At 38.6% G+C, this 25,978-nt stretch overlaps 1 protein-coding gene across 1 annotated transcript in view; it reads right to left on the bottom strand.

Moving 5' to 3' along the window:
* Window positions 1–25,978, bottom strand: part of lrp1 (LDL receptor related protein 1) — a 175,356-nt gene that overhangs the window by 85,110 nt on the left and 64,268 nt on the right. Inside the window, exons 7-11 of the mRNA XM_002939712.5 lie at window positions 16,083–16,245; window positions 9,325–9,547; window positions 7,927–8,116; window positions 5,828–5,971; window positions 4,711–4,947 (exon numbers count right to left, since the gene is read on the bottom strand). Coding sequence (XP_002939758.3) covers window positions 4,711–4,947; window positions 5,828–5,971; window positions 7,927–8,116; window positions 9,325–9,547; window positions 16,083–16,245 — 957 coding nt within the window. The remainder of the gene's footprint in view (window positions 1–4,710; window positions 4,948–5,827; window positions 5,972–7,926; window positions 8,117–9,324; window positions 9,548–16,082; window positions 16,246–25,978) is intronic.

The raw sequence follows: 25,978 nt of genomic DNA, 5'->3' as shown, positions 1-25,978 counted from the left end.
GTACCTTATGTAAGCTCCTTTGGGGCACTGTGTGTTGCAACAATGCTTTGCATTATTTATTTATATAGTGCCAGCAAACTACATAGTTCGGCCAGATCTCGATCGGGCAGGTTAGAAAATCTGGTCAGATCGGGGACCGCATCGGCTGGTTGATGCAGTCCCCGAACCGACTTTGCCATTGCCCGTTGTTGTAATTCGATCGTTTGGCCCCTGGATTCTCCCGATATCGCCCACCCGTAGTGTATGGGGACCTTAAGGCTGATGGCAGACGAGGTGTAGGGTGGATATTTTCAGCAAGCGGAAAAGCGCTTGCTGAATGTACGGCCCTACGCCTCCCCAAGCATATCTCATTCATTCGGGTGCAGGCACATGTAGGAGGCATAGGGCGGATATTTTCAGCAAGCGTAAAAGCGATTGCTGAAAATACCGCCCTACACCTCCTACATGTGCCTGCACCTGAATGAATGAGATACGCTGGGGTGCTTGCCGAAAATATCTGCCCTACTCCCGGTCTGCCATCAGCCTAAATGAGATGGAAATCTGGATTCACCAGGAGGTGCCACACCCAATACACCAGGGAATCCAATCACTAATTTTTTTACCTTAAGAATAGGTGGCAACCTTAGCAGATTGTACTGCAATCCAAGTCCTAAAAAGGGGAATTAAACTGCCAACTAAACATAGCATTCAGTTAATGTGTAACAGAAATTAGACAAGCAATGGTCTGTGCGAGATCTGTCTAATATTGCTTCCTATGTGAGTTGATGAATTTACACAACACTTGATAAAACCTGGTGCAGATGCTATTATAATCACATATCAAACACAAAATGAAGAGCCATATTTTTGGCAGGCTAAATGCAAGTATGATCCTATACCATTATACACTAACCATTTGGTTAACATAAATATCTCTTACACCACTGCTGACATATTATTAATTGTGGGACGATACCACCGAGATACCATATCTGGAGCACAGTAATCAGATTATAAATTGGCTCACAGGCCATGGCAATACATTTCACCAAACATCCTAGCACACTTACAGTATAAACTTCATAAACAAATCTGGAGAAAACAAGGATGCAGAATTACAAACTTCAGGTCAATGTGCCTTTTAACAAGTGGCACTTGAAGGACACGCTTGCCCAAATTGTGCATGGTATGTTTAATAAAAAAGAATAAATGTAACTGTATCATAGTTCTGTTTCTTGAATCTCTCTAAACTTTTTCAAACATGATCATAGCTTGAAGAAATGTTGCTGTAGACTGAATTGTTTAAACATTGTTCTAGGTTTGCAAATACAGCTATAAATCATTTCTTTTCATCAATATGACCCAAGATGGGAAGAAACATGAAAATTGAAAACAGGTCAGAAGTGGAGGTGCTTTTTTTAGTGCAGTATTTTGTAGTACCTAAGTACACATTTAAGGAGCTGTTTTGCAGTAAGAGGTTGGTTAGGACAAACTTGCATTTAGTCAGGGACAGCCTCATGCAGACTGAGCCTGGTATGAACTTTACAGTCAGCAGTAGAGTTAGGCACTGTTTGCCACCAGCCCTGGACCTTCCGTGGCCTGCCAACCACTAACACAAAGTCTTGGGAACCCCACCAAAATGGTCCAAATTGTGTTCCGTAATTGATAAGACCAGCCCTACATTTAGAAAAGAATCCAATTTGCAAATGTTTAAAATATGCAGTCTCCGGTATATGTATTGACCAGCCAAACATAAGGGTTAACACTTGCCTTTCAGGTATATCCACTGTAAGCCTATAAAAAGTGTTTTGTATTGAAACACCTCTCTTCTCCTAAAGCTTTCTTATAGATGGCAAACGGCACGTTATACCTGTTGTTGACAAGCTCCAAGATTAAATAGAAACATGAACATTGAACACATTCATAACACCAGATGGAGCCGAATGTAGTAAACAAGCCTCACGCTTAAACATAATGCTGATAACCTGCATACTGGGAAGCATGTAACGACCTGCATTCCATCAATGAAAACAGCTTTCTTTCAATCAAGGTAATGACTGAAATGTGCATTGTAGATACAATGGTTGTCCACGGGCCTTGCCAAAAGCATTTCTCTTTATAATATCGCAAGAAACAGGCATATCAATAACAGCACAGCTAATTGTGACAGATCCAGCTGCCATATATATACATTTCTTGTATATTAAAGTGGCACTAAGTATAAAATACAAAACATTTGTGTACCATCGACCCTAACAGACTCTGGTCTGCCCGTCAGTCAGTTAACCCTAGGGTCAGCGATACTCAGTCTCAAAGAGCTTTTGTGCCAAAAGCCTAGCAATAGTAGTCTAAAATTGACAATATCTTGGAAACAACAAAAAATGTAAAATTAAAAATGCTAAAGTAAGTAAAGGAGTACTATGAGTAAATGTACATCTATTTATGTTTTGGGTTTAGATCCCTTTTAAATTAGTATTATCTTCAATATGCAGTGTGGAAAATCATCATGTCTTACTTCACTTGCTTATTTACATTGATATTATGACATTGTAAGTGTTAAGTTATTCATATCAACGTTAGTCATTCAGATAAGTGAAACTGATCCTGCTTTATCTTGTTGGACACACTGGTTCGGTATATCTAGAATTCGTGCCATAAAGTACTGATGTTTGCCAGAAGTAAGATAGAAATAATCATTTAATAGCCGCTAAATGGATTGACAATAACTTTTAAGGAGAACTTTTTTCCCCAAGACATTTGCTTCCCACAGCAGCTGAAATACATTGTGTGTGCTATGAAGCTGAAAGGGATCTAAACTCAAATAATAAGTTGATGGAAACATACTTAGAGGGCTCATCCAATGCAATTTATATTTAGTCTCTATTTTAAATGGTTTCTGGGGTGTTCTAATACCGGCGCTTCAGCTCAAAAGCTATCATTCAAGGTGTGAATGTCAGAAACCTTATTTAACTATACACAACTTGCAAAGTCAGTTAACCCAAGGGTTGCCAGCTGTTAAAAGCCTAAATATAGTCTAAAACTGCTTATATATTTAAAAGGTTTCTTATTTTCATGAAATGAAGTTTACTTTACATTTTATAAGGTGAACCTGATATGAACTGCAATAAAGCTTTGCAGTATTTATAGTTGTTCTATTAAGGTTGTGAATTCCATTCTGTTAATATTAAGGGTAAGAAAACAAGAAAATTTTCAGGGCATGTGTAGTCTTCCAAGTAAAAATTGTGATCCTTGGCCAGCAAATAGCCTTTATAACCAAGCCTTTTTTTATGAAATGTATAATGTATAATATATTATATATATATAAGATCAATCATAAGATTGATGCCTCAGTATTTATTTATGGCACTCCAGTCAACAATTTAACAATGACAAAGTGTAAATCTTTGACAAAAAGAAAAATAAAAACAAAGAGGAAAAAGAAAAACTGCAAAATAAAAAGTGACAAATGTTCAGCCGTTTTCTTTACCCAAGGCTGAGATCGAAAATGACAGTTGTAATGTCAGTAATACAAGCCGCTATGAACCATCACACCTAGTTAATTAGCTGGATTTTACTAGGCTGGACAGCTCATGTCACAAGCACAAAAGAATGCTTAAGCCATAGAGATCTAAAGGAGGAGGGAGAGGGAATAATTTGGCAGTCGGAGGCCATCTATTCTCTATTCAGCTAGCATTTATGCAAAAAAAATTTCCTGAATGTTGCGGTGCAAGTATGAGAGCATAAAATCATTATAAATCATTGCTATAATGGCCGCACGGAATCCTTTGTATTATCCTCCCACCAACTGTTTGCCTTGCACGTCACGCTCTCTTGATTATCTCAGACACGCTAAATTCAGCACGGAAATGCCTGGACAGTAATTCTGGCCCCCTACATGAAGAACTGCATTCTGGATACAGAGGATTCTCCCACAGCCAGGGCTGAACAATATTTGCCCTGGAGGGGGGGGGGATTTACAACCTTACTGCCCTGTGATTAACCACCTAGGCTGCTTCAAATGAAGATTCAGTCCTTTAAGTCTAAACTAGTAGACTAATTGATCTTTTCTGTAGAGAAAAAGATCCTCCACTAACGGTCTATAATGTGCTCTAATGTGCTTATAAAGAGTAATCATGTCCCTTTGCTAGTGCATTTTCTTCAGATAAAACAACCCCAAACTTGACAGTCCTCGTTGTTTAATCTTTGCACTCTCTCTCTCTCTCTTCAGCTCAAATATATCTTTCTCAAGGACTGCAGCCCAAAACTGCCCTACATGAAGGCGAGGCCTGACCAGAAATGCCAATACCTTTTTTTATTCAAACAGCGCTTTCTTTGCTTTAGGAGCCACTGAGTGACACTGCCTGTGTCACAGCTTGTTATCCACAAAAATCCCAAATCCTTCAAACAAGGAGGCTCCCAACACTCTACCATTTAGCTAAGCCCTTAGGGCTGTGACACACAGGAAGATAAGTCGCTGTACGACTAATCTTCCCGTGTGTCACAGCCCTTGGTATCCCCTTCTGAGATACGCATCCATTAGAACAGAGTCTATTAAAAAGGAAGCCTTCATTGGCAAGTTCTTCTGTTGTGCAGAGTGGTGAAAAATCCACCTTTTTCCCAGTTCTCATCAACCAACTGATCACACTCTGACACTATCGCTAAATAATACAGTTTTTAAAAGAAAGAAACAAACACTTTTTCAAATAGCATTCTGCATTATTCAGTTCATACCTTCCTTCAAGATGGTTTCTCGAGCACTCCCATCAATCTTCTGCCGCCCAATCAGGTAACTGGTTGTGTCAGCAAAGTATACAAATCCGTACTCTGCATGGAAATCAAGTGCCCTTGGGTTCATAAGGTTCTCGATAGGGATCATGTGCTCATCTTGGACTTTTGCACCTATGTCCATCCCTCGAATGATGCCAGGACGTCCTCTGCCATAAACCAGGAATAATTCATGTTCTGGTTCTAAATGAAATAAAAATACAAAGTTTATATGATCATAGTGTTTCAGTTCCTAACAGTTGGCCAATGTTGCTAACTGTGCCCAGTTTACAAGGGCAGTGCTTTTATGTGCCACTCTTCTTTAAGCCTATAAGAAAATGTCCACTTGTCAAAACTATGGTATAGGTCAAGATATTTGTTCATGGTAAACCAGAGACAGAGATGTTAAGGTTTTTTTTTTTATAGCTAATGCAGCTAAAATTGACAACCCGATGAGGAACAGTCATCAAATTTAGTGTTTTATTCTAGAAAAGGAAAGTTTTCCTAAGGAAATTCCAATCCTGTCCATGACTAGGCAATTTTCCTTTAAAGCCAGGTTGTCTGGACTAGTGCCCTCCAGCTGTAATCTAAACCCAAACATACTACAGTCTTTGGCTTGCTGAATCACCCTGCTTGACATCTTACAGGGGGACGGAATTTGATGTAAACATGGACTCAACCTGTAAATTATTTTTTTTTTTCTTATAGTGTTTGAGATATAGATGGTTTACAAGTGTGCTTCCTTAGTTTAGCATTTCTTTCAAACTGCAAAAAAAAAATCAAGCAGGCATCAGTAGAACACAGCAAATTGCTGAATCATGCTGGAATTGTCCAGTTAGATCTGTCACAGCAGGAGAATATTCTTTGCAGCTGTAAAAAGATCATTAGGTTGAGGAACACTCAAGTTAACTGTTGAACTTATAGAAGTAAGAAGGAAAATAATAAATACTATTTGTGATAAAGATTTACTACTACAACTTAGTGGGGTTTTTTAAACAGCAAGTTACAAAATCATCAAATGGATACAGCAATATACAGTAATAATTGTGTCTTTATAATAGCATTAGAAAAAATAAGTACTTACTTTTGCATGACTTCCCATCACTGCCAAGACTGAATCCAGATCGGCAACGACAAGTTCTGGCTTTATGGCTGTTGGCAAGCAGACATATGTCTGAGCATCCTCCAGGCTTTTTGTACTGGTCCGGTTCACAAGCATGACTTCTCACTTTAAGAGAAAACATACAACATGGCTAGCATGCTTGCTTGTAAGGTACAGTAGACCAATCACTCATCTGACCTTCATAGCAAAGATCTTCCAACCATGTTTATTTTTCACCAGTCAGTAGAACCTAAATGCAGCCACCTAACATGTACCCTATCTAGATGCAGATCTTTATCTATCTTCAATGCTGTTCCCCTTCCAATGTAAACTGACCTCTCATCAATAAATACCATATTCCCCTTTGTGTGAAAAATATCACATGGTTAGCATGAGATTACCAGATGTTAATTTCCCTGTTTTTCTCGGCAAACTTTACTTTTCCACAGTAAAATACTTCTTTAAATGTTAAATAACTTTTATTAAAAAGTTCCAGCTCAACAGTTGATAATGCAATGGGGCTTTAAAGAAACGCATTGAAGAAATCAAAAGTATGGCACATACATACAATTAATACAACATTTCTTGTGGGGAAATATACAGGATTCTAATTCCAACTCTGTAAGAAAGGATATATCATTGTCTCTGGCTGGATTCCTAAACTATTTTAGCCCATACAAAAGACTTAGCACTAATTTTTCTATAAAAAGGAGTTTGCTATAAATGTTTCACATATTCCACCTACAATTAGATTTCTACACCCTCAGCATAAAGGCAGCCAATAAAAAACTGACTTTAGCTCCAAATGATTTAGCCCTCCCACAATTTATTGACTACCATGCAAACAACCATTCACCCAAAAATGGCCAAGGATAAATAGAAGCCAATGACACTAGGTGGTACAAGTCCATCACCCTCTGGTAGGCCAGACTTGAGTAATTCAAGTAATTCCCTACATTTACATTTGTCCTGTTACACAATCAAGAGTCAAAAGTCCACTGTATCTTTAGGGCAGTTACCTTCACCTAAACTCAGAAGAGCAGTCTGCCTAGAATGCTGTCCACCACAATGCCAAAAGGCCAACCAACGGCAGTTGGCATGGTCTATTATTTAAGAACTAATTTACAACACATTCTTAAGCCATTTCTTTTAATTCTTAAAGGGAAAATATACTCCCCATTTCGAATTAAACTCATTCATGGAAGTACACAGCAAAGGTCTTACCTTTCAGATATAAATAAGAAAACGAAGGAAAGGGATCTTGGAAAACAGCTTGTTAGATTTATGGTGTTTATGGAATCAGGTATGTCTTTGTAAAACAAAAATTAATTTATATGTATATCTGGAAGTTCAGAAGTTTATGCACCTTTTCTACATAAGCACAACTGAATGGACTCATGTCAAAAAGGTGGGTATATTTTCTTTCTAATACATTTTAATGTATGGCTCACCTAATGAAAATCTGACATGCCACATAGCATAACAGCTAGCTCTATAATAGAGAACCATCAGCCACAACAAATCTGTCAGCTACCCCAAGTCCCATTTAGCTAAAACAATATACCCTAATTCTTTTCATTCATGATTAGTTTTATTTTTTTTCCACAATAACGCCTAAACTGAATACAGCATAACCTACATTAGGGACATACTGAGCCAGAAGATGCAACAGTACACATTGCTAAAAGTCAAGTACTTGGCATTTTAGACATAAAAATGCGTCCAAACTTCTTAGTAGAAGGGGGAAGATGTTTAACTGGGCAGACTAGCATTGCTTATTCTTGAATACAAGTAATATACCCAATTGTAGAGACTGTTCTACAGCAATAAACTTCATCATGCTCAATGTCAATGTCAACTGCTGCATAACAAACGATGGCGAGTTGATAGTTGTTCTATGAAGTCCTCTTTTTAAGAACTTTCTTTATAAAATACCTTAATGGAAAAGTAAATAGTAGCAACCACAATTCTTCCAGTCAGACATAAGCCTAAATTGAATTGAAGAATTAAAATTGAAAGATCTCATAATTAGAGGGGCAGACAGAAGGGAAAAAGAAAAAGCAAATAAAGTCATCTGTTACCCGTTGGTTGTCTGCGCTGATGATAGATGTGTAATGCTCCTCCTTTGTCTACTCTGGTTACCACATTGTAGTCTGAGCTGTTGAAACGATTGACTCGAATGACACTGGTTTTCTGCTGGGTATTAGCATGGTCAGTATTGGTTGCATATAGATAGTTTTCAAAAACCGTCAGGCCATACAAATGTTCAATCTGCAAAAAGGACCATATTATGACATTATTATTGTGCCCCCAAAAGCCCTATCAAGAATATTACACATATTTTTAGAAATAGTGCTTATTTACTGGCCCTTTAAGGCATGAAAGCCATTCATCTAGGTCAACTTCCACAAGCCCACAGAGACTTTTCCCAGGTCAAAGGCAGATGCTCCCATGTGTGCTGTTCTATAAATTCTCCTGCACTTGCAGGACGCAGTCGTTTCTTTCAATACTAGCATCGCTTAAATACAGTGACATTCACAAACACTTCTTCTCATAGCTTAAAAAGGAATTTTTGACTGCTTCCTGCCACTTATGTTATTCCCCTTTGCTGTAGTGTTTGCACTTAACAAGCATGAAAGCTCTTTATCACAGAGTGATCATGTCCCGTCACAATACTTTCATTTATATCAATCAATTTACAACCATATGAGACGTAATTATGTTTCCCCACATGCTTTTTCATAAGCACCTCAGCAAGCTTCTATCTGCTCAGTAATGAGAACGACACAAGAGCAGAGACTACAAATAATCTACAGTGATATACGTAATACTGATGGAGGTGAATTTGCACATTAAGCTTTCAGAGTACATATACATAGAGCAGGGCCAATTTAGTTACTGGATACACAATGGTCTATGCCTTTTGCAATTTACTGCTTGGTCAATAAAACAACAAATTTAAATAAACAGTTCTGTGTGCACAAAACATTAGTATTTTGCTTATTTAGATCAATACATGGGGAGGTGGACTGAAACCATACATACAATGTACTTTTGCAGAGGTATTCCAAGGACACACAGTAAAATGCATGTATACCCCAGCCCCAGACTGACAATCTGTTGGTTCTGCAAAATGCCAGAGGGGCTGCTGTAAGATGCCATAGATAATCACTCTTTATAGGGTTTGTGGGGGCTGTTTGGGACTCTATATACTTATAATGCCAGAGCCTATTTTAAATCCTAGTCCAGGTATACCCACTAAATAGAGATATTTATATTAAGGTCATAACTCCATTTACATTGCCCGAGTGCAGCCTGGGAAATATCACACAAGTCAGCAAGCAAATAGCGCACTCCTGGGACATTTAATAAAAGTTCAATCTTTATTCTGGTTTTGCCATATGAGATTATATATAAACTCTACATAACTAGTGGATATTTATCCACATTTGTACAGACAACATAAAATGACCACATACCAGTAGCCCTTGGATGATGGTGTGTCTGTTTTTGCCTTCATAGTCCACAACTTCAATGTAGTCCAGGTATGCATCAGCCCAGTAGACCAAGCGGCTCACAAGATCCAGTGTAATGCCATGAGGAAAGACAATCTTGCTGTCCACGAGTTTAGTCCTGTTCTGGCCATCCATATCACACCTCTCCACCTTGGGAATCTGGCCGTAATCAGTGAAAAATAGCTTCCTGGAGAGGAACAAAGTATGGTGATGTCCCAAGTTTTTGTCATCAGTCTTCATGTTAAAATGACTTCCAACATACTTAATGGTGCACAGTACAAACAGCACTGAACACTTGAGTACACGATTACCATCTCCCTGCTTAGCAAAAGGCACAAAAGACTACAAAACTGACTGTGCATTGAAAACATTTGTAATAATTTCACCAGTGGAAGGTTTACTCAATGAGGCCATATTCATGGATGGTTCAGTTGCACAGGGAATCATGTGCAAGTTTTGGCTTAGGTGATGATGCCATAGTAGAAGAGGATAGGTTAGCTTGGCTTGCTGTTTTGGTGTTTCAGTCATAGTCATATGACATATACTAATAAAGATCTTTCAAATGCCTTATTAACACTAGGCCTTGTGAACCAATTTATGTATATATTTCAGAGACATGGCCTCTGAATGACACATGTACAGTGTCTAAACTACTTAGACGTGCCTTTTATAGGTGTCTGGCTTTCTAGCAACAAGCTGGCGCCTCTTGTCCCTTCTCCCAAAATTATCTTGATTATACCTCATCTGTTTCTGCTTTTGTTCTTGGACTATTCATAGCCATAGCTTAGGAAAAGAAAGTAGGTGGAAATAAAGAGGAAATGTCATTAAACATGAACCAATTCTGTAGGGGGCTTGAGGTTACCTGTATAGGGGATTTTTCTGTAATGTGAAGCAATGTGGAGGCACAACAATCATATCAAGTTTACTTAATGTATAAAAACAATTTTAGTAGCAGGCCCCAAGCATTTTGGATAACAGTTCCCATACATGTATACATACATGTATACATACATATACATATACATATATATATATTTGGTTTTTACATTTCTTAAATACATCAGCCATTTTACAAAACAGTGCATTACCAGAATTTAACATTTTTGGCATTTTTTTAATAGCACTTGTGTAGAAATAAAAAAAAAAAGTTGCATTGCTGATTTTCCTGAATAAGTCAGTTTTAAAGCACATGAGGTGTTAATTCAGCTGATAGTGTGAAGACAGATTCGTTTGAAAGGCACTCACCATCTGTCACTAAAGTATATAGAATGAATCAATGAGGAATATAAGAGGGTCTGTAATTGGGAAGGAGGCTGAAAAAAGGGTCATGCCCTTTGTTCAGTCAAGTGAGAAATGCATCAGCCTGGCTCTGAGTACTTGTCTTGTTCATCAGCTGTCTTTCTACTGTAGCCGCTACTCAAACACAGCTCAGAGAAATGCTCCCAACTTCCCTTGGGGAACTCAATACATTATTGCTTTGTTAATCACAATTCATATAGAACCTCCAGTGCGACAAGAGTAAACTACCAAAGCTACGGCTTAAGAAATCTCCCAGCATCCTCAGCTTGGCCAATAAAAGCACTTTCCTGCATTACATGCCAGTATTAAACTATAGAAAATAAGCAGCATATGCCAACTGCAGCAATAATAATAAATATAAATTTAAAACTTCAGACAATCATTTAAATCAGAAATATGGACCATATTTACATCTGCAGATTTACAGAGATAAAGTAGGAGGCTTAAACATGAAACCTTTCAGCCAAATTCAAACATGCAAATCATGCACTGAATGCGCTTGACCAGTTTGGTCATTTTTAGATCAGGGCATTTGTTGAACTAATGATGCATTTAAATTAAAATGCAATATAATTATACATGGCTCAAAAGGATAAACATTTCTATTTCAATGAGTTTGTGCCATATGCTCCATGTTTGTGATTGGCTAATCTAAATGGCTAAAGGACAGGGAAGAGATTTAGCTGCTCTGGAAAAACACACCTATTCCTTTATTACCGTTTCACAGGAATGGACCTAACTATGATAGAGCTCTGGACTGCACTATTAGTTACAGATTTCCTCATACATTCCTCTATAGCCTCTACCTCCATTTAGTTTTTCCCTCAGTCTCACTGGGGGCAGCCACAGGCAACTCTCTTATCAATTATCCAATGCTTTCTGCCTGCAGTGCTTAATCATATAGCAATTTCCAATTATTAGTATATTACTTGTTCTATATATATCAGGTATTTCACATTAATTACATGGATTATACATCATTCACATTCCTGCCCCAGTGGAGCTTGCAATCTAAGGTCCTCATCACATGCACTATGGTCAGTTTTATCAGGAGCCAGCGAACCTGTCAATATGTTTTTAGAGTGTAGGAGTAATATAGAGTACCAGGTGGAGACCCATACCAACAAAATACCAATCCCTTGCAGATAGTGCCCTAGTTGGAATTGAACCTTGGACTGCGGCACTGCATGGCAGCAATGCTAAACACTTTGCCAATGGACCAATCCCTGACCTGGATTCTAATACACTGCCATTTTTTCTATAAAGTTTTAATTTATAAATCCTTACACACAAGTTTGCTGCAAGGTTGTCAAAACTGATGCATAAAGCACACTGTACACATGTATTAGAACTTGGAACAGATGTGTATTGCTAAGGAAAAGTTGCAAAAGGTAAAAATCATATTAATGAAAATAAATTAAGTTACACCCCTTTAAAATGTATTCTCTTGTTGGGGTGGGGAGACCATTCCCCTTTAAATTGCCGGATATAGAAAGCAGCACTAAGTTTAATCTATTGGCACACCCTGGTAGTAAGTGCACAGCGGGAAAGATTAGTGGAAAAATCCAATAAGTATTTTAATAAAGAATGTTTAAGAAAGGATTGGCATTGTGTGACATGTCTAACATGAGCTAATCCACTTTAGAGCTCTAGCCATTGTTATCCAGCCTCATTGCTCTGCTTTTGGATACATTATTCCAGGGTTTTCTTTGAGCATGCTAAGCAATGCTTTCGCTAAAAAGAACTCATCTTGCTGTGGCTACTGCTCGACTGTCTCCAGAAGGGCCTAGTGTAATTGTTTTTTCTCCAAGAACAAAATTAACATTCTCTAATGGTCACTAAAATTTAATATGAAAAACTAGCCACATAATGGACACGGAACCTGTCCGCACATAACCTGTATTTTATCATGGAGAGGGACGATCAGATCAGTGTTGCAGTACTCCTCTGAACAAGCTGCTATGCTTAGGTGTGTGGGCAAAGTTGTGACCATGGTACTTGGCCTCAAGTATGGGGCTTCCATTGTTTTTTCTGCTGGAACACTGTTGACTTCTGCATCTATACTGTTGGGATACTATGAGGATACGGACTTAATTTTTATGAAAACATTTTGTTGCCCTAGAACTAGAGGGCTCACACCTCCAACTATGGCAGTGGGACTGTTACACTAGTGTTTATACATACCTGACCTTCTGTTAAAGGTAAATTAGGGTGGGACGCATTTGCTGCCCTGGATACACCTGAAACATTACCATGGTGACTGCTGCACTATTAATAGCTTACTGGGGCAGATTTATTAAGTGCAAACTCAGACCTCACAAAGAAAAGTTCAACCATTCTCTGTTCATTCTTTTGGGATTTTTTTAGAAGTGTATTTATCAATGGGTGAAAGTTGGAGTTGGAACAAAGATAAATCTGCCCCACTGTGTCTTGGTTCTGGGACATGGCCTATAATTTTAAGTCTCCTAATGCTTGAGAAAGGGGCACTAATTAAGCCCCAAGATAACACATAATGCCACTATTTACAGCATTAAAGCATTCCACCATTTGCTTCATTACTGCTGTAACATCCAAGTGTGTGTTCCAGTGCCCCTTTTATGATGACGGCTTGCGTAAAGTAGTTCTGTGACATGAATAAGCAATGAACAGTTCTGACCCTTGGGCATTACCTACCATCAAAGCCATTACACCTTGTAAGCGTTAGCAGCCAAGATAGATAGAGCTATCAAGAGACATATGTCAAGAGATTCCCGCTTGACTGGCTGCACAGTCGGAATGGACATTTCTACTAGACAACAAGTGACTAATAAAAACTGTCAAGTGACCATGGGAGGTGCAGTACATTTTGTGGTTAAAAATTAAATATGTTACAGGCAGCGTACTGTAAGACCATATTTCGTGGAGTTGTTTATTACCTTCCTGTTCTGTTTCTCTATCACCTGAGACTAAAATATCATCGGGCAGCAAACAATCAGAAGTATAGAATACTGCTTTGTACTATTAGTGTATAACTTTTAATTAGGAAATTATGTGAAAAACATTGGATACGACTGAGCACTTCTCATTAACTCCCCAATTATTTTTTGTATTTGTCTTGTAACCATGGTGTTTTTATTTTTCCTCATTTGCAAGTCACTAGAGGCATGCAATTGGGTGTTATGTCTGGCTTAAAAGGAGAAGGAAAGGTACAATTACTGGTGGGTGCCAAATGCTAGGCACCCCCATCGATTGTAATCACTTAGCCGATAAACTGGACCCCAGTGCTCACACATCTGCAGTAAAGTGAAAAAGCAAAACTTCTTTGTTTAAGCTTGCCTAACTACTCTACTGCACTTGCGCAAGAGCCACGCAGGCAGAGGATAGACTGCTTGCAGTTACCCCAGGCCAATGAAGTTTTCTGCTAACAGGACTGGCCACACCACACCAGTTGGCCAGCCTGTACATATTGCAATATAAGGACGAACAATCCCTGTTTTGCGTTAAGGGGAGGGCATTTTTTGGTAGCTTAATGTACACAATGTCATAATGCCCTATTATATATATTTATCTACAGTATATTGATAATGGGCAAGTGCAGAGGACCTCTTGTCTTTGTCCACAGCAGTGGATCTCCTCACTGCCCCATAATACTCAAACTAAAGAACAAATAACACTTATCTAGAAATTCTATAAATATCTAGAAGTCTTTGATGAAACACCTATCAGGTTATTAACAAAAAGTCTAGCTAGAGGCCCATGAGCCAGATCAGGCCCTGAAAGAGATTTTTGAGGCCAAAGGACCTTCTCACAGAACTGTATAATATCTCTATGACCAGACAACTTCCAGGGAGAGTGTTATAGCTATCCTTTCACTATAACATGTATTTTCCTGAACTACACTGTATTCATAATAGGGATACACCAAACCAGTTTTTTGGGTTTGGCCGAACCTCTGAATCCATTGTAAGAGATTTGGCCGAACACTGAGCCGAATCCTAATTAGCATATGCTAATTAGGACCTGGAAGGGTTAAATGTTGCCGCACACGGCGAAAACTTTTCCACTTCTGTGTTCATGCGGCGACACTTAACCCTTCAAATCCTAATTAGCACATGCTAATAAAGAGTTGGTTTGGCCAAGACCATAGATTCGCCCAGACCCTGCCAAAAAAGGCTGAATCCTGGCCGAATACCAAACCAAATCCTGGATTCAGTGCATCCCTAATTCAGGTTATAAACCCTCCAACTTATAAAATTATTTTTTTTTAAAAAGCACTGTAGATAGCAAGATAATACAGAAGGAAGCGCAAAATGTCACTGCCGTTAAATCACATACACCGACTACTTCCAGTATTTGTTTCTAATATGTTATCACAAATTGCTCTTACATTGGGGTTTTGATTCTCCTAAAAAGTGCAGACCACACACTTCAAAAACCACAATAACCTACTCAGCAGAAATCTGTTAAGCTGACAAAACTAATGACACAGGAACTTGAACTCTATTAGGAAAGTCTTGAGCAATATTCATTGGAAACAGTAGCATAGAACTATAAATATTTACAAATAGTCACTTTTAAGTGTGTGTATACACGCACGCACAAACGACAATTTATTTCTCAAACCAAGTTAAATAATTCTTCATTTTTGACTGATGACTGATTTTTGCAATGTTTTTGTGTCTTATTACACAGAAAATAGCAAAAACCTCAGAAGAACAGGGCTGGTATATATATCAATATCCTACATCAATTTTATGTTTGTATTATTTAGTCTTTCAAGCATGTTTTATTAAGTTGTCCAACTTCTATGATTAAGGTCCTAAAAATACAAATTTAAAACAAAATAATGTAATCCACTTATTTTAAATGAAGCAACACCTTATCGTCTAAATAGTGGTATCACACTTCCTAAGTTGCCCACACTCTTCCTCCTTAAACTGAGATATACAATGTTGTATAATAAGGCCTTTGGGGTGATCCAATCTTGAGCCATTTCTTACAAAGTTGATAAATCGGAGAGAGGGTTACTAGTTCCTCATCACACACATGCGGTGGTAGGGTGGTGGGAGACAAAACTCCAAGGTCTAGGGCAGCCAGTCCAAAAAATACAATAACCCATGCTAATGAACTGTATGTGGATGAGAGGGATAAGAATGCAGTATTGGAGCCTCATACCTTAGCAACGAGTTCTATATGATACATGACTATATGTAACTAATCAAAAGTTCATTAGATGAAACAGTATAAAGTATTTGGAAATATATGGTTTGTAAACCTGTGGGTATTTGCACAAGTATAAAGAAACAGTAATAAGAATCTAATTGCTTCCTACCTTTATTTGTGCTATTGCTGTGCATTCTCCTCTTGGGACATATACAATGCATATTATATCCACGGCTGCCCTAGGTTGTATCACAAAAAATTAACAGCTTTCTAATACTCACCCCATGGTTGGATCCAGGGCAATGCCTTTAGGATTGTACAGTTCACGGTCAAGAAGGTTGACACAAGTGTCTCCATTTCTATTGCACACAAAGATTCGATCATCAATGTCATCCACAAAGTAAAAGTTTCCGGTTAACCAGTCAATGGCCATCTGCTCAACATCTAAACAAAACAGAAATTAGACAGTGCTAGATTAGTGAGTAGAATCATCAAATGAAAGTTTTTCAATGGGAAGCTGTCTGTGTTCAACGGAAGTCTGGGATCCTACTTTATAATGAGGGCAGTACTGACAAAAATAACCCTGTTGCTGTCATTGCCCTGTTTTCACAATAAAGATCTGATATTTGTTCTGTTCAGAATGAGGGAAGGAATGTGCAAATGAAATCCAGACAGTAAAGGTGGAAATATCAGTGTGGGCAAGTGACTGCCTAAGTGTTAGAAGAAAAAGTACACTATAAAATCCTTCTGCTAGCTGCTCCCCCAGAACATCATCACTTCCTGGGAGACAAAAAGCAGAACATTTACAGTTTACCTAGCTCATATACATTCAGTGCTATAGAGGAGTGGGAGAGAGAGAGAAACATAGACTAAACTGAGCCAAACTGAGAACTGGATGCCAATAGCCAAGATGAGGTCCATCACTATCTGGAGGAAATCAGCAAAAAACAAATGGTCCCTCTGAGTGGTCTCATTTGTGGAGCAATGACAAATGGACTGGGGCGTGGTGTCCACCACCGTTTTCCAGGGGTATGGAAGAAGCAGGCAAAACACACCTTGTGCTAGAGGACCCTAAAGGAATTGTATGGTGCCAAGTTTGCCCATGAACAAAATTTTCACATAATCCAGCTCTACAATAAACGAATGCACCAGTTAAAAACAAAGGAAAGTTTGTGTGGTTACTTTTGCTGGTATTACTAAAGTGTCACTATCACTATACACTATACAAGTGATATATGTAGTTCAATCAACAGAAGTGCTGTTCCAGTTTTCTAATAATGCTAGGAATGCAACAAATCCTGTATCAATTAAGAGTTGGTCAAATTCGGGCCTTCACAAGGTTTGGGATCTGCCCAAATCATTTGTGGTGGATTTTACTCAGACAAAGCCTAAAATTGCGGCTTTGGTGCTTTCTTATTAGAATCGACACAGGAAGGGATGTAAAAGGACAGCTACTACAGAAGGCAAAGAAGGTAAAAACTAATTCTACAAAGAAAGTTGTGTGTTCTTTGTAATGTACACTATTTGTGATACCGGTGCACAAAATCTGTGTCACACACATAGAAATAATTAACATCCCCAAATTAGATTAAAAGTCTATACATTGTTCAGTAATTGTTTCCAAACAAGAACAAGGCATCATTCAGTACTTTCCCAGACACACACATAGTTCTATATAGCTGAACAAAAGAATTCATGTGCACAAGTCTATGAAAATATTGGGGTCATTGATCTGCACCAATCCATAGTTCTGTAACCAGTCTGTAAGTCATTACCAGCACGTCATCATCAACTGGCATGAGTAAAGGGAAAGAAAGGGAGAGCCACATAAACAAAAAAAAACAATTCTTGGCTTTTTAGATCTGCTAAGTACAGGGAAGCCTGCTGGGTATCAGTTACAATACGAGACTGATTTATTAGGGCTCTGGTACACGGGGAGATTAGTCGCCCGCGGCAAAACTCCCTGCTCGCGGGCGACTAATCTCCCCGAGTTGCCTTCCCTCTGCCATCCCACCGGCGAACATGTAAGTCGCCGGCGGGATGGCAGACGCGGCAGCGCGATTTCGCGCAAATCGCCGAAAAAGACTCGCGAGGCTTTTTCGGCGATTTCCCGAAATCGCCCCCGCGCGTCTGCCATCCCGCCGGCGACTTACATGTTCGCCGGTGGGATGGCAGAGGGAAGGCAACTCGGGGAGATTAGTCGCCCGCGAGCAGGGAGTTTTGCCGCGGGCGACTAATCTCCCCGTGTACCAGAGCCCTTAAAGGTTGGGATTTTGAGAATGAGAAGTCTTATGCCAAAAAGAATTCTCCTGCAAACTGAGATATTGATATATTATTTTATTTATTTTCAGATTATTTTTTTTTTTTTACCAGCATCTTCACAACTGATAGAGTCAGGAGCATTTTATGAAAGTATTCTAACACTGGAGGTGTTAGCAAATTCAATAGAGGCCTATGTACATGTCCTGCAGCTTGAGAAAAATTCTCAGACATCTTTACAGACATGAAAAATAAGAAATGACACATGTCTTAGAGATTTCAGACAAACTATTTTGGATTTTGATAAATCTTTTCCTAAGTGAAATTATTTTAGTTACTCACAAGTATTTTACCAAAACAAAAGATCTAATAAAATGGACAGTTACAATCAATCAGGATGAAATCATGTCATTTTAGATAACTACTGTTCATTTCTTGGTTACTACCCCAAAAAAGGAAAATTATTTGGTAAAGCAAAATACTTCTTGACCCATGAAAGTATTAGACCAAAGATAATATTCAGTAACTTAATTGCAACATTTGAAACAATATCTACACAGAAAGAGAATGAGCTATATGATATATACACATACACAACAATCAATCATACACACATAAACACACCCAGCAATCAATCAGTCTTGCATTAAAGAAATGCACTAGAAGGTTGGTTGCAGAGATCCAGTGGGTGGATATGACATAATGAATGGATGGGTAATCAGTGAAATAAAATTGTTAAAAAATGAGGATACCCCTGAGGGATGTGGGACTGTGGTTATCTTTTAAGGCACCATTTTCTGAGCAGTGTATGGTAGTATTTGTTCTGCTACCTAAAGCAGCTGCCAGTATGGGCTGAAACCCTGACTTAATGATGTATGGTTTTTCTTCCTCCTCTTAAAGTGACCATAAATATGCCAACCTGGCCCCAAATTAGTAGTCCATGTATGGAGTTTCCCAACAGTCTGTTTGACAGATATCTATTGGACAGGCTAGAAATTCCCATCAAACAAGGACCGTATCTGTGCATTGATATAGTCTTCTTTCAAAAGATCCCTGACCTGGACCTGAACTATCAGATCATCCAGAAATGGCCCAGCACATAAATTCAGATTAAGACTTTTCAGTGTGGTTATTATATAAATATTTGACATTTATATTTTAAAGAAATGAAACATGGCTCATTCATAGAACCCAACCACATTCATAAGCATGTTTCCTGGGAATCCGTAACCTTGCTTTTAATCCAGCCAGCCTGCTGTTATTTCTGGACTTTATATTGTTATTCCAGTTCAGGATTCTGTTCCAAATTTGTTGAAGTAAACAAGAGAATTGTGAAATGGCTTACTAAGAAGAGTGGGGGGAAAGAACAGAACGTTGAGACACTCTGTAAATGTAATAGCAGTTGAGATGTACCACCCTTGCTGACTCAGAGCCACAGGATTAATGATGAATGATGGGGGAAAAAAAAGGAATTAAAGAAAAATCAAGGGATTACAAGTCAGCAGTTAATTATCAGTACAGAGATAACTTGAGTTTGGACTCTCAACCCAAACCACACTAATATGACTTCCTTTAGTATAATTTATTGTAAAGTCGCATAAACTTAATGCTGTTTAGACTCTGGTTAGGGCCACACAGGGAGCACCGACACAAAACGCCCAATTGTTAAGAGTCACGCAGAGAAAATTGGCTTGATGAAAAGAAGGGTGAAGGAGAAATAACTGTTCTAAACTTGTTTCTTAAAGGAACTGGCATATAATGTGGGATTATGCTGGATTTATAAAAAGCTTTTTTGCTGAAATTAAAGGACTAAAGTAGCAGGACTGAATGACAAGTTAAAGAATATGAAAAAACTCATTCACTCAGGAGTTGTCTCAGAATGAACGGCTAGATTTCAGTACTGTCCGCTAATAATAGAGCGTTGAAGACAAACTAATCCCAGCACCCCGAGAAACCTGTGTGTCAAGGACATGGATGTAAGCTTAGAACATACATCATCAATAAAATAAATTTCTGACTCAACTCACCTGCCACAAGCCAAATGTGGCAATTAATGCAGCACACTGGAAGTACTGGCAGGCCCAGGGTTCCCTGGCATCAAAGTGCCCAATACAGAGTAAAATAAATGATTTATGTCCAAACAAATGCTTTGTGCCTCTGTGCTCAAAGGGGATTTGCTGGTAAAAGGAGGCAGTAAAAGACATGGAAGCTTGGGGTAAAGGCATGTTGGGAAAGGAGCTCTGGCCTAAGACCTTGGGGAGTGCATTCATAGTCCTAGCTTGTACATATGTTATTAACAGTAGACTAAAATGTTATTTAATTCTGTAACTCTTCATGTTTGTAGACTTGCCCTATCTTTCTGCCAGGCAGGAATGCCATTTTGTGTCCTCCATACAGTGAATAGAATAGAGGCAATGTAAATAGGATGCAAGAGGCACTTTTTATATGATGTGCAGACAGAATTCTCACTCTACCAGCTATCTGGCCATTCTCACTGCCTCCCAATTGCAATTACTCGGATTAGCTTAGATCTGCAAAGGGCAAGGAAGAACGAATCAGTTTCAGACACACCAGTCTAACACTGCGTTCTCTAGAAACCCTCACATACCACTTTTCAGAAGCGGCACTTGGCAAGCAAAATCTCAACAGTGACGGTTACTTGCTGCTGCTCAATGTCAAAGGGAATCATTATTTCTGCTTAGTGATAGCCCTCCCCTAAGGGGGACTAGAAAGGAGAGTCCAGCAGTAAGGCTTTTCTTTAAGCCAAGTACAAGTTGTTCAGAAGCCATGTACAGCCAGACACAGAAATAGTATAGAAAAAAAATAAGGAGCCAGACATAGTACCTGAGAGAAACTACAAGGAATCCTTAAATTTTACACAGCCTGATTTCAAGTTTTACCTCATTTTACTATAAATACTTTCCTGTATTTTAAAAAAAAATTCCTGTATTTTTCAATTAAAAAATAATTTAATTCATTTAATATAATTTTTTTCTTTTAAATTCAAATAAACTAATTTCAACAAACGACTGACTGAATCTGACCTGAAAGAGTACATGCACGAAAAAGTAACAGAAAAGTTGTGAAAACTTCAAAATTTTCGATAACTGCAACTTTTCTGTTTTGTCGCACAAAAGCCAGCGTCAAAATTCTGAAAACCTAATAATTCGAAGCAAAGAAAGACCTTTCAGGGAAGGGACTTCTGCCATTGACTTCTACTTGATCAACAAGTTTTAGATGGAGTATTTTCGGATCCATAACTGTTGCGTTTTTGTTGCATAGTAAATCTCAAAACCCTTGTGACTTTTACCACTAAAAAAATCTGACCATTAGCAAATGGTCCCCCCAAGGGTAATGGCAGATGGAGCTACTTCAGTCACTTAAAATGTAACTATTCATGTGTCTTAAAGAAACCTCAAAATGTCAAAGCAAAAAGTCTACAAAATATTTTCATTCTACACTTCATCCCACCCAGTGTGCCTTTCCTGTGAATTAGGATTTAAGTTGTATACATATTACAATGGTACCGGTGGCGCTTGTATTTGCAGCGCAGGATTCCTTCATTAAGGCATATTTACACACTCGCAACCACTGACAACAGGATTTCCCCACAAAGGGAAATATGCACTATGCATTGTTCAAGGTGTTGTTGTTGTTATTATTATTATTATATATCTTTTATTTATATAGCATTGAGGTGTTATACAAATGCACGTTCCATGCCTCTAGCAATGAGCGCTCCAACGCCAACCTGACCGCAGCTGAAAGAGTTTATAAGGAACAGGGCTAAACTAGCTGAGCCATAATACAAACATAGACATATATCCACCCCTTATGAAAGGCACTGCTTTATCACACCAAGCCCCATCGTTATGTCTGAACAAAAGAATTAAAGGACAAGGCTGCCAAATACAAATGGAGCTACAGACATTACACACAGCTATGTAAACAGGGATTCTGTAAATGTAAATTAAGACTCATTTACTCCAAAAAGGATCACTTTCTTTTTAACATTATTATTATTTGTTCAACTAATCTTTTGCAAATGGGTAAAGATAATAAAAAGGAAGTACTGGATTTCTGATGAACAGCATCATTCAAGCTTGGCAATTTGCGCCTATTACACAAGCCATTGGTTTGTAAGGCACAGCAGATTTTCCAAACTACAGGGGATTAGAATAGGCGAGGAAGGCTGTGGTGGTTATAGCCAGGTTTCTGCACTATACAGGGACACGTGAAGTTGCTAATTACTTTTATAATGAGGTGTGTGACCGAGGAGAAGTTAGATGTATAACCTACTCTTAATGCACACACCCACCAGTCTGTAGCTAAGAACAAGGATGCATTCATCCTCATTACACTATAATCTAGTGACTAGGTTCTACATGGACAAAATGTCCAAATGGTAGCCCAGTCATGCCTGAACTCAATGCCTAGAAATTCAAATTAGTTCCTGGCAATTTACGAGCACAATGGCCCAAACAGTCCCACGCATGCACCGCTTTACATGTCCAAAGTGCCCAGATTGCCAGCCTGGACTTGGTAGCCCTAACATAACAGCATACATCTTTTACAAAGATTTGATTCTGGTGATTTAGTTCTATGGAGTTACATAATGCTTCTTTTTCCTCTTGTATCTTTATATCACTACTCATGAGTTATCACACATTATGAATTACCTTCAATTACTAGTGAAATATTTCCAACAGACTGCAGATTTAGTACTTTTTTTCCTAGAAGTTTAAGTAGACGTGGTGGCAACTGGATCACAGATTAGCTGGACTAATCGCTAACACTGCATAAGCATTTAATATAGCACTCCCCCAGCCCATCATGGGGCTAAACTCTTGGAATGTTTCCATCAAAATTTTTCCAGGATAAAATGGCTTAAAACTCAAGGGTATAAGTGTTAGCTTTGTCCTGCATGCACACGTTGTAAATCTCATTAATACCAAAGCATGCACTGTTACAGCGACAGCTTAGAATAAAGGGATGCTAATCACTTAAACTTCTTTCTTAATACACAAAATAAAAAAAACACCCTGCTTCAATTTGAGAAGTGTTCTGTAGTTCTTATAACTTCTTTTACTTGCAGAATATTTGGGGCACTTTTTAGCCCTGATGTGTTCTAAAGCAGTCAACATATCAGCAAAGGATTAACAGACTGATACATCCCTGAAGCAGCAGCCAAACGGACCACACAGTTTGAAATATATTTTTGGAGGGTCTGTAAGGTTAGGGATTCAGGACAAAATGTTTCCCACAATAAAAAAAAAAACAAAAAAAGATGAATTGTTTTTCTAAGGAGAATGAGCTGTACAGTAGTTTTCTATTCTGTTGGGAGTGCACTGCAGCATCCCAGAGATGAAGAATATATACACGCTTCTTAGAAGGCAAAATTTGCAGCCAGGGTAGGATCAATGGAAACAGTAGCTTATGAAAGGCAGACAAATACCCATTTAGCAAAGTGCCTTGGTGACTCAAAGTTAGAAAAGCAGGACTATGCTGCTTGTTTTGTTCCCCAGCCTGGCACGTGTCAATTTGTATCTGAAGTCAGATCGTAAGTGACTCGGCAAACACTCCTTGGTAGATGATTATTTCCTATGGGGTTTTAGGCTAGCTATACAGTGGAAGATCTGGTTCTTTAGCGAGTTAATTGCCCAGATCAGCAATCTGATAGTTTACCAGGTCAAGGAATGATCACACTGGGGCCTGGGCTTACCAAACTGGCAATCTGAATTACATTGTTCTGTGGATTTCCCCTCAGATCAATAAAATCTGGCTGAGCCCCTATGGACCGAAAACCAAAACAATCAACCAACTAACCAGATCTAAAAACGGACAATACCAAGGGAAAATTCCAGACGCTAACTTGGAAACTAAATAAAAGGGAAAAAAAGAAAAGAAAAAAGACTACCCAGATGAAAACGGCTAGGCGAGAGTCCAACCCCCCCCCCTTTACCTCTAACCCTCTATCCAATATTCTACTTTCTTTAACCCCCCTTGTTCCACATATTTTGTATGCATCTTACTTTGTTGTAAAACAACTAATAAAAACAAAGTTTAAAAAAAAAAAAAAAACTGGCTGAGCCCCAATCACATATTGGCTGGGAAGGCCATTGTTTTGGTTTAACATAGAAGTAAATGTAGAGGGCTCAACGAAAAAGATTAGTCAAGATCAGCCTATCTATAGCCATTTTTAAAAAGTGATAATCACCACATATTGCCCCCAGAGTCAGCATTTTACTAGTGTGTCTATAATGTCTGTCTGGCCAATATCCAACCCGGAATAAGGAAAATTAGATATCCCAATTGGGAAAGAGCCACATTGCACAATGATTCCTCCCTGATGAATCTCAGTCGGGATTATTATCGGTTAGCCATGTGCCAAATGATCAGAACAGACCCAGGTGCCCAATTTAAAGATCTTCTCATTTAATGACCCCCTCATACAAGCAGAAATTTAAATCTATAGAAAGCTTTACACTGTCCAAAAAGAGGAATCTCAGATCTTAAAGTTACCTGTGTAACTAATTACTAAATAATTCATGATGAGTCTATTTACAACATTGCAAGTGGGTCACAGCAGGCTCTCATAACACTCTCTATTTACAAGATCTGGAGAGAAAAAAAGAGCTTTCCACAAGTTACGTCAAAGTACAATCCCTTCTTGTTTTTCTGATCATTGTTCTGGCACTTTCGAGTTTCCCCAAATTCCCTTTAGGGTCACCCTTAGCTTGCATCAATCTGTACTCAGAATGACTAAGCTTTAGTTACCTCAACCCTTAGCCGTCCCTTTCTGTCTGTACAAATTGTTTTTGTGCTACTGCAGTATAATATAGGTCTATGATACATCAAACCAGACATTAATATTCACTTAACCAGGGCACAGCTGCCAGATTACTGCAGCTTTAGGCATTAACATTCACTGTGTCACTGTGTGACCTGCACTCTTGCACACTCACTGCAGACCTCTCATTCTGCCAGTTCTAACTTTCCTCAGAAATAAACAAACAAAGGGGGGCAACATCATGCCAATGGGCTATGACACATGGTGCTACTTGTAGCCAACTATTTGTCGTGGCTACAAAACACCAGAAAATACCCTGCCATAGACAATACTGAGAGAATTATCAGTATTGTATTTTGTAGCTGCAACAAGTAGCTCCATGTGTCACTGCCCTAAAGGTATAATGGTTTCTGTATTAATAGTAAAACACTGTGTGAAAACTATCTAATGCCTATGACTATTCATGTCCCTTGGGCAAAGAAAATCATGACTACGCTTTGGCATTGTAAAATCACACAACCATTTTTAAAACTGCAGCTTACTTTCTTCTAATTCAAGGGACGCCATTATGCACCACGGAAAGAATAACCTTCTGCAGAGTTTCTTGTATGCTTAACTTATACCGTGCATCCCTAGTCACTGCTTTGCCACTGATAAGTTTAGAATTACTATTGTATTACATAGTCACCTACCCTAGTGTTGAACCATGAGATAATTTCTGACTGCATTTATACCCTTGACAACTTCCTCTCCAAAGTAAACAACTTAAACTGTGATCAACTATTTTCATTGCAGAGGTCCTTGCCTTTCTCATTGCTATTGTTTCATGACACCACTTGTATGCACTGGAGACTAAAACCAGACACCAGACAGACTCCAGACTAAAATTGCACCAATCAAGCCAACTATATACCACTACACCATCCTCCTAGGCACGTCATCTTTAAACCCAAAAAGAAAAACCTATATTAACTCTAAGACAGTAGATGATGGAGATGCACATGGGTAGTGATTTAAGTGATGGAAGGCAGACGGATTGACTAACTCTGAGTTGCAGAAAATAAATTAGCCAGGCACCGAGTTTACTTTTGGATTATTTTTCCCGTTTAAAAGAATTGACACCTCCTC

This window comes from Xenopus tropicalis, chromosome 2, assembly GCF_000004195.4.
Source record: "Xenopus tropicalis strain Nigerian chromosome 2, UCB_Xtro_10.0, whole genome shotgun sequence".
NCBI lineage: Eukaryota > Metazoa > Chordata > Amphibia > Anura > Pipidae > Xenopus > Xenopus tropicalis.
This window is presented reverse-complemented; position numbering and strand designations above follow the sequence as displayed.